Genomic DNA, 9195 nt, shown 5'->3' with positions numbered 1-9195 from the left:
GTGGGTGGAGCCGCAGCAGCCGGTGAGCAGGGCTCGCAGCACAACAGAGGCTAAGTCGCCCTTGCGCTGGGGTACCATGGAGGCTGTGGGTGCAAAGCAGAGACCAGGGCGAGTCAGATCCTTGCTCCGGCTCTACCCCCGGCTGGGGACAGATAGGGACGTGTCCCAGGTCCCCGGCTGGCTCTGCCACGTAGTGCCTTGCCCACCCCAACCCCTGGTGTCTGGGGGACACGGTGATCCCATCCAGCACCCAGCATGCTCTGTGCCCATCCTGGCAGCAGTGGGTGCTGGCAGAGCACTGTGCCCACCTTGCACCCACGGGTGATCAACCAGAGCCCTTGGTGCTCTCAGCACTGGAATCTCTGCTCTTTCCCCCATGGCTGGATGGCACCTGGGCTTGTGGGACATGCACATGCTCTTGCCCATGGGTGCAGTGCAAAATCATCCCTATTGCCTCATGCAAATCCTCTTATCTGTGTGCTGGCAGAGACCGAACATGGAGGCTCGAGGGCAGCAAATTCCTCCTGCCCCTGCTGAGCCCTTGCTCCCTGAGCCCAGGATCCCCCTGCATCGTGCCCAGGCACCCAGGACACGGGTCGCACTCACCCAGGCCTCCCAGCATGATCCCAATGGAGCTGAAGTTGGCAAATCCGCAGAGTGCAAAGGTGGCAATGTTCTCAGCTCGCTCCTGGAGAGCACAGTGGCAGGGGTCGGTCACCTCTGCTCAGGAGCAGCCCCAGAGCACCCAGAGGTGAGCACCATGTTGTAGCTCCCAGCCCAGCCAGACATGATGGAGATAAGTCCCTCACCCCAATCCTTTCTCCTTCAGCTATTTTTTGGGAGCGAGGATGCAGGGGGTAGGCAGCCTGCCCCTGGGAGAGGCTGGACTGGGGGGACAGGGGGCCCTGTAGCACCATGATCTGCCCCACCAAGGAGCAGGATAAATGGGAAGGGGCTTCACTGGCTCCTTCAGGATGACCCTGTACCCAGCAGTTAGTGAACATGCAAGTCGACTTGGCCACAGGTGCCCTCCCACCCCCAACACCGTCATCGCCTGCCTGCCCACCACCCATCTGTCTGGCCAGCTCCCATGTCCCCTTTTGGCTGGCTCCATCCCTGCCCTGTGCCCAGCAGGGTGGCAGGTGCCCCTCACAGATATCCACTGCTTTCGGCTCCCGTCCCACTCCTCCAGGCCTGACAGACGGTTCTTCTTGTACGTGGCCAGTTGCTGGTATGCGACAAACTCGTTCAGGAAGATCTTGATCCCCAAGAGCTCTGCCACCAGCGGTGAGTCTGCCCAGTCAGCCCCCATGAGAAAGGCCACGGGCATGAAGACGTAGGAGCAGATCACCTGGGAAAAGCATCCCAGAAGGGAGCAACCCAGGGCTGACCATCTGCATAGCCCCTGGCTTGGACACCCACTGCCAGCATTTGCCAAACACCCAGCAAGGGTCTCGGCAGCCTACTGAGGTGGTCAACAAAGGTGGGGATGGGTGGGGGATGCAAGGATCTGGCAGTCCAGACCATGGGGCTGCCCTTGGGGATACCTGGAAGGAGAGCCCCTCGATGTCTACCATCTCCCCAAACCAGCGCAGGGCAGAGTTGATGAACTCCAGCACCGCCAAGAAGGCAATGAGGTTGGCCGCAATGTTGGCCACGAGCCCCACGGAGGCAGCAGCTCCATTGCTCGCAGCTTCCAGGATGTTCTGCTCTTGCCTGTGTGGAAAAAGACCCCAATGGGCTCATGTGGCCGGGCATCCCCTGTGCAACGTCAGCTCTCGCTCCGTGGATGTCTGCACACCACAGGCTCTCCCAACCTCGGGCCACCCGCGATGTCCACTTGTGCCCCCAAATTGCCCCCATGGCTTGCCTGCACTGGCAGGACACATGCAGCCCTGCTCCACCATCCCTCTCCTCGCACTCACCCACGGGAGAGGCGGATGCTTGCTTTGCCCTTGAACTTGGACTCTTCCACTTCGGGGTAGACGAGTTTGGACATGGCAAGGGCGCAGGGCGCAGCCATCACGGATGCTGCAATCAGTGATGCCGCATCTATCTGCAAAGTGCAGACCATGGGCTTAGGCACCTCTGTGCAAGGCTGCGCCCCATGACGTGCCACCTCGGGGCAGCCTAGCACGTGGCTGGCATCAGCCTGCGATGCTCAGAGCAGTTCAGGGCTCTCCGTTTGCTCAGGGTGGGAGAAATGTTTTTCCTATCTCAACCAGCCATGGCACCTAGGGCAGCTCGCCTAGATGGAGGCATCGCTGGAGCTGCAGTGGTCGCAGCCTCTGAGATGTTAATCTCTCCTGCTGTTTGATCTAATTGTGATGATTCTTGGCCCTTCCTTGTCCGTTTTTATCAGTATCAGAGCAATAAGTTGTACAACATTGTGAACTTCTACCTCCTGACAAAGAGCCAAGCTGCCAGTCTCACTCCTGCCCTGCCCGCCAAGTGGCAACGCCTCATTTCTCTGAGCTTTCACCCTTGCCTCCTGTTTAAGGAGACTAATTAATGTTTAAATAGCAGGAGCTCAACCAGTAGGTTGAGGGGAAGGTTTATTCACCATTACAGAGCACTGATGAGGCCAAGTCTGGACACCGTGTCCAAGGCTGAGACACTGATGAACTGGAGAGGGCATCCCCGGGGGGTCGGAGCACAGGGTCACCAAAGTGATGCTGGAAGAGGGGGGCTTGTTCGGCTGGGAAAAAAGAGGGCTGGGGGGGGCTTGTAGTTGCTGTTCTCATCTACTTAAAAAGGTGTTGGAGGGAAGACACTGCTCAGAGATGCCCAGTGAAAGGGTGAGAAGCAACAGCACAGTTTCAGTGGGGTAATATTCCTTGGATATAAGGAAAAAAATTCTTCCCTGTGTCTGAGGCACCTGTGGAGTGGACCAGAGAGGTGGAGGGAGATCTCCATCCACGGAGATGTTCACCACCAACCTGGACAAGGCCCAGGGCATCCCCTTGGGCTTTGCCATCACCTCATTCAGGCAGGAGGGTGGATCAGACACCCCCAGAGGGTCCTCTGAGGCTAAATTATCCCATGATTCAGTCAGATTTGCCCCACTCGCTGTGCAAGGACATGCAGTGAGGGTCCCATGGCAGTGCCTTCTATCTCGCAAGGCTCCAGGGTTCTGGCCAGGCCAGCGAAGGTGAGGCTGGATATGGAGGCACCCTGCCCTCATCCTGCTTATGGAAGGGGACCACAGGGCACCTGCTGGGGGTCTTCTCCCACCTACAAGTCCAGAGCAGTTCTTGTGTGTCGGGATCCCATAGCAGGCAGCATGTGGCATACATCTGCTCATGCACTCACCCCAAAGGATATGTAGGCACCCATCACGCTGCCTGCAATGGTGGAAAAGCCACCAGTCATCACAGTGTGGATTTCTGAATGGGTCATGTCAGCAAGGTACGGGCGGATGAGCAGCGGGGCTTCAGTCTGCGAGAGAGAAAACCCTGTTGTCCCTGAGACAGGGAGACAGGGCCACGCAAGGCCACAGGTCCCCTGGGAAGGGAGAAGAAGACCCTTCCTCCAGGGCAGGCTCAGCTGCAAGGGCTGAGGAGCTGGATCTCCTGCCCAGGACCTTACCTGTCCCACGAAAATGTTACCTGCCACACTCAGGGTCTCAGTGGGAGTGGTGCCCATCGAGACCTGAAGCAGCCAGGAGATCTGGGGAAAGACAAGGCCACCATGTTCACAAAGGCTCCTGGCACCCTGCCACCCACCCCATGAAGCAGGGCACTGTTTGGCCCTCGAGCTGTACAGAGGTGGTCTTGGGAAGTGCCCACAGACCAGGTAGCAACATCAGCTCCAGGGTTGGGCTTTCTCAGGAGGACATGCAAGAAAGAGGGGTTTTGTGTCTATTTTTTTAAGCAGGAACAATCACCCCAAATTAATACAGTGCTGATTTTCCTGGGACATCCCTCAGCTGATCATAGTAGTCAGAGAACCCACCAGGTTCCTCTCCTTTCCACCACCATCCCAGAGCCAGGTGTGAGGCCCTACCTTGACAATGAGCCACTGCATGATGCCGAGGTAGTAGAGGATGGACATCACACAACTGAAGAAAACAATGATGGGCAGAGCCTGCAGACAAGGCACCAGGCCACAGTGTTGAAGGAGAGCTGAGCAACACATCTAAGCACACTTGGGGACCAAGCTACTCTGTCCCATGAGCTGGGCATGGCGTGGTATTGCATAGCCAGCCCATGCTATTGGGGTGCCACAACACTGGGTCAGGCTGGCAGGAGGGACAGGGACCAGTGCAAATCCCCCATGGCACTGAGGAGGTCCATGGGTGGGTGGAGACCCACCCTTGAGCTGGTTGAGCTCTGCTGCAGCAAACCTGGCTGCGTTTAGCTCCCTGCTCTCCAGGAACCAGCAAGGCAGCCAGACCAGAAGAAAACCAGGCTCTGCCTCTCCCTCCCCATACCCCATTGCCCAAGCTGACCTGAAAGGCAAAGACTTCTTCAATGAGCATATTCCCAAAGACAAAGCTGGAGCCAGCTGTGGTGTAGCCCAGAAAGAACTGCAAGTGGAGAAGTTACATGGTGGGATGGAGATCTCCATTAGCTCTTTCCCTGACATCTCACTTCTACCTAGCAGGGGTCTGTCCCCCCAGCCCCACAGCTCACTTTACCCCACCAGAGAATGACCCTCTGAAACCTAAGCTGAGGACACTAGTGGGCTGTCTCCAAGCCACAGGGCACTCCTCCATCCTGCAAGGGAGACCACACTGAAGGGTCTGGGCTGCTGCAGAAAACCAGGAAAGAGCTGGCTTTTTTCCAGTCCCAGACGAAAACACTTGTGAGTGTGCAGTCCCTGCAGTTTCTCTGCCCTGTGCCACCCTCTGCTCTTCTTGCTGATCCCAGGGAGGGCTACAAGGAGGGTGCAAGCGCGGGATGGGGTGAGCAGGTGCAATACCTGGATCTGGTCACCCAGCCACTGGAAAGCTTGGATGCCAGGGGTTGTTCGGAGGATGAGGAGTCCAAATAAGAACTCTAAGCCAAGGCCCCAGAAAACAGCTCTCCAGGACACCTGTGGACCAAGAGCAGAACAGGGACTGAGATGTTAGCAAAGCCTACAGACTTCCCTTTCTGGCTTCCTGCCCCTTCGACAGCTGCACATGGCAAACACCATTCCACTGTACCCTGGGTGAGGGTCATGGGGATACTAATAAAAAGGTGTCACAGAAACGCACAAACATAGATTGGTTAAAGAGGAAGAAGATGAGTTGGTAGGACTCAGGAACTGGCTGGTGGAACATTACGTGCCAGGCTTACCCAGGAGGAGATGAGCACAGAGCCCTTCTGATGGCTTGACTGGTAGTACAGACCTGCTAGATCAAAATTTCCTGTTCATTAACCCTTTGGATGGAGGTATTGCCCAAAATATTGAAGCAGGTTGGGTTGCAAGGCAGTGGGACTTCAATCACTTCTGCCCAAGTCACCCAGGGTACCCGAAACTCAGGCCCACCCTCCACCCACAGGCACCTGAAGCTCAGGCATGGGTCTGGTGCTGGGTCTCTCTTGGTCTGACCCATTATGAGGGACATGGTGGAAAACAGCATGGAGGCACCATGGGGGAACCCTTGGTTGAGCAGTGGGAAGGAGAGCAGTGGGAAGGAGAGCAGTGGGAAGGAGAACAGTGAGGTGGCTTTGGGGCTCCATCCACCCAACCAGCTCGGTTTCCCAGGCTGTGCCCAGCTCTGCCCAGGAGCCCTGCTGGGCTTCTGCTTCCTCCAGGGAGCTCCAGTGATGGCCCGTCAGGGGATGCCAATGGCAAGGAAGCACTTGTTCCCCAGTGCTGGGTGGCCTCGTCCTGTGAGGGGACCGATGGCCAAGCCACACCTGAAACACATACTGCGCCATGGTGCTTGGAGCAGGCAAACAGGAACAGCACCAAAAAGCAGAAGCCAGCTAATGAGATGAGCTGCTCTGGATTTCTGGAGGTGTCCAAAACCAGCCATGTGATCAGGCCTCCCAGGAGGGCCACCCACAGCAGCCTGCAAAGGAAATCCCAGACTGTCACAGAGAGGATGTCCACGGGGTGGAGAGCAGCTCACAAAGGGCAGGAGCTAATTGTGTGGGAGATGCCACTGTGAGGTCCATGCATCTGAAGAAACCTGGGGCTTGGACACAAATGAGGGGTGTGAATAGCCATCATGCTACTGAAGTAGAGTGGCAAGCCATTTCTGCCATGGCTTCTAAGTAGTCCCCGGGCTGGGCCATGCCTCATCATTATGAGGTGCCTGCACGGCACAAGGGCATGTGCCCAATGCCACCAGCTGTTGGTTGCGCTGGCAGGGCAGCCACGGGAGAGGGGACCTGGGCACTGGGAGGGTTCTGGCCCTGCCTTTTCCTGACTCACCATTTCAGCCATGGCCAGGACTTTTGGAAGCATTTCCAAACGGGGCTGAGGAGCAGCATTACTTTTGCCCCACAGTGCTTCTTGAAGAGGCTCCAGCAGATGAAGAAGACAACCACAGCAGTCATGACAACCAAGGCAAGGGCTCGCTGGAAGTTGAGCCAACAGGCCGCAATAAAGTAGCACAGGTAGGCTGGAGAAGGCACATTGGGGGTCAGAAACATCAGGGCTGTAGGACCACGGACTCATAACACTAACCGGGGCCAACAATGAGGTTCATTTCTTCCAAATGTCCTTCCCTGGCCACCCTTGAGGCTCCCATCTGTGCGCAAGGAGGACTTAGGGAGCACCACCCCAGCAGCCAGGCTCACTGGTGACAGCACTTCAGCTGTCTGCGGGCACATGGAGCAAGCAGAAGAGGCACAGCAAACCCTTTGGGTAGGTGGAGAAAGGGGAGGAGGACAGTGAGGTGCTGGTAGCTCTCATGGACAGGAGTGGTGGGGTGAGGAGTGGGCAGGCAGTGGGGCTGGTGAGAGCGGATACAACCTTCACACGGGTGGCCATGCCCAGTGCCTGGAGGCTGGGGGCACGGCCAGCCAAAGGGATGTGGAGGTTGGGGTCTCAGTGCTGGGAAGTCCTCACCTACTCCAAGGAGTCCCAGGCCAACCATTCTCAACACCTTGGCATGAGCCTTGCAGAAGCGCTTTGCCTTGGATGCCGGCTGCAGGGCCTTCCTGGGGAGAGTCACATGCCAGAGACATGAGAGGTGCAGAAGATGGATCCTGAAGATCAACCCAACCCAACTCAATGGAGCCAGGTCATGACCATGCCTCCCAGAAGGTGCTTGCGGCAGCGGCACCGTGGTATAGGTGTGCTGTGGCCTCTAGCAGCTCTGCTGCCCGTTCCCAGGAGGAGCGAGCTGGCCTGTTATGGCAGGGGAGATCCCACCACATACCCCAACACTCCTGGCACCATGAGTGGAGGCTTGGTTTCGGTGGCTGCTATGGGGACAGAGACCTGCCGCTGCCACCCTACAAAGCCATACAGAGCCATCAGGCACTGTCCCCGCTATGTGGTCAATATGACCCTTCTTCGCTCCCAGATCAGGTTTGGCTCCAGGAGAATCGCTGGCCCAAGGATTGCAGACTTGCTATGACCACTGGAAATACCCTACATACATGCATCTCCAGGGGTTATCCTACCTGCAGTAGGAGGAGAATCTCCCTTTCCCTTCTCTTCTCCTCTCCTCTTTGCTCTCACCACATGGACCATCACATTCATCATAGAGTCTCTCCTCGCCCTGGAAAACATCATTAGCTGGAGCACCCTGAGCAGCTCCTGTACCCCGGCGGGAGGGGAAGGGGGGACTTACCACAGAGCTGAAACCTGGGTTATCTGTGCCTTTCTCAAGGCTGTCCAGGGTTATCTTGTTTTCTTCCATGTCCAGAAGTGCTGCAGCTTCAATGCATTAGAGAAGCAGCACTGCGAGGGACCAACGCTGGCTGGGGAGAGAACAACAGGATCACCTCTGGGAAGGAGGAATGTCCAGCCCCCACTTTCAATTTTGGGTCTCCAAGAGGAGAATGCCCTTTGCAGCAGGTATGTAGAGCAGTTCCTGCACCAGCACTTTCAGGGACCATTCCATGGGGTCCTCAAGCCATGGGGCTGGTGTGCTGACTTCCTTATTCTTCTGTAACTCTTGGAAGGTTTTTGCTCTTCCATGCTTCCAAGGAATTACAGGCGAGGATTAGATGCAGCAGGGAGAGCTGGTACTTCTCCTCCAAGTTGGTGGCAGTGGCCACCAGCCTCCATTAGCCCCTTTGCAAGCGGGATTTTGCAAAAAATAAATATAGCTGCATCCTTCATCGAAGGCTCTTGGTGGAACTGAGTAAGATAAGGAAGAAGGTCCTTTCATGTTGATAACTAGTACAGTGCAGGAGCGATGGGTAGGAATAAATGGTAGTTTGCATGGGGACTGGTCCTAACAGAGGATCATACTGGGAGAACTCGTCCAGCAAAGCCAGAAGAACCAGTGTTATGCCAGGGCAGGAACCCTTGGAGCATCCCATTTGGACACCCTCCCGCTTCCTCTACCTGGAGAAGGATGAGGGAAGAGCAGAGACGTTGCAGAGAAGGCAGCTATTGACTGTAGGAGCACTTCTGTGTGAGGACAGAGAGAGTAAGGCGATGTCCCTGCTTTGGATGAGAGTCGTAGGGGTCTGCGTGGAGAAGGTGGGGATAGCAGGGTCACAGCCTGCTCCCTGCAGTGTGAGAATTAGGATCCACTGAAGGGAGCAACCCAGCCCCAAATGAAACGAGTGGAGGTGAGGAGTTTTGGAGAACGCACCCTCAACGTGGGACCCCACAGCAGCTGAAGGTGGCTGTGGGCTCTGCGGGCCAGTGGAGCCACCAGGGGGGACCACTGAGCTTTGCTGGCCCCCAGCATGTCCCCGGGCTGGTGGCTCTTCGGCAACAGGGCAGGACCCAGGGCCACAGTAGGAACCCAGGTGCCCAGACATCCTCCAGGGCCTCCAGCACCCCCAGTGCTCCCCAGGGCTCAGGGACCCCTCACCAGGACCCTGGCAGGTACCAGGAGGACCACCAGGCCCACCACTGTTTCAGGGCCACAGCCCTGGGATCCCTTTGTGCTCAGGGACCCCTCCAGGACCTCCCAGGGCTCCAGGACCCCCCCCAGAGCTCCTGGCTCTCCCCATCCCTCCTAGGCTCAGTGCCCTCCAGGATCCCTGGCCTGATGCCACCTCCATGGTGTCCCCCCCCCCAAGTGCCACCCCTTGCCACGTGGCTCATCTGCCTTTTGTTTTGGCGAAG

General features: G+C 57.0%; 1 protein-coding gene across 1 annotated transcript in view; it reads right to left on the bottom strand.

The window, feature by feature from the left end:
* The window catches only part of SLC28A2 (solute carrier family 28 (concentrative nucleoside transporter), member 2), an 8573-nt gene extending 766 nt beyond the window's left edge, over nt 1-7807 (bottom strand). The window contains exons 1-15 of the mRNA XM_010572222.1: nt 7739-7807; nt 7569-7666; nt 7009-7100; nt 6370-6559; nt 5863-6004; nt 4924-5037; nt 4451-4528; nt 4006-4086; nt 3589-3669; nt 3313-3438; nt 1926-2056; nt 1548-1716; nt 1154-1351; nt 607-688; nt 12-83 (exon numbers count right to left, since the gene is read on the bottom strand). Of these exons, the coding sequence (XP_010570524.1) occupies nt 12-83; nt 607-688; nt 1154-1351; nt 1548-1716; nt 1926-2056; nt 3313-3438; nt 3589-3669; nt 4006-4086; nt 4451-4528; nt 4924-5037; nt 5863-6004; nt 6370-6559; nt 7009-7100; nt 7569-7666; nt 7739-7807 (1723 nt within the window). The remainder of the gene's footprint in view (nt 1-11; nt 84-606; nt 689-1153; nt 1352-1547; nt 1717-1925; nt 2057-3312; nt 3439-3588; nt 3670-4005; nt 4087-4450; nt 4529-4923; nt 5038-5862; nt 6005-6369; nt 6560-7008; nt 7101-7568; nt 7667-7738) is intronic.
* Nucleotides 7808-9195: the final 1388 nt, after the last annotated feature.

Source organism: Haliaeetus leucocephalus, unplaced genomic scaffold, assembly GCF_000737465.1.
Source record: "Haliaeetus leucocephalus isolate CR32 unplaced genomic scaffold, Haliaeetus_leucocephalus-4.0 Scaffold339, whole genome shotgun sequence".
Lineage (NCBI taxonomy): Eukaryota > Metazoa > Chordata > Aves > Accipitriformes > Accipitridae > Haliaeetus > Haliaeetus leucocephalus.
Note: the sequence above shows the minus strand (reverse complement) of the source record. Positions and strands in the feature narration are given on the sequence as shown.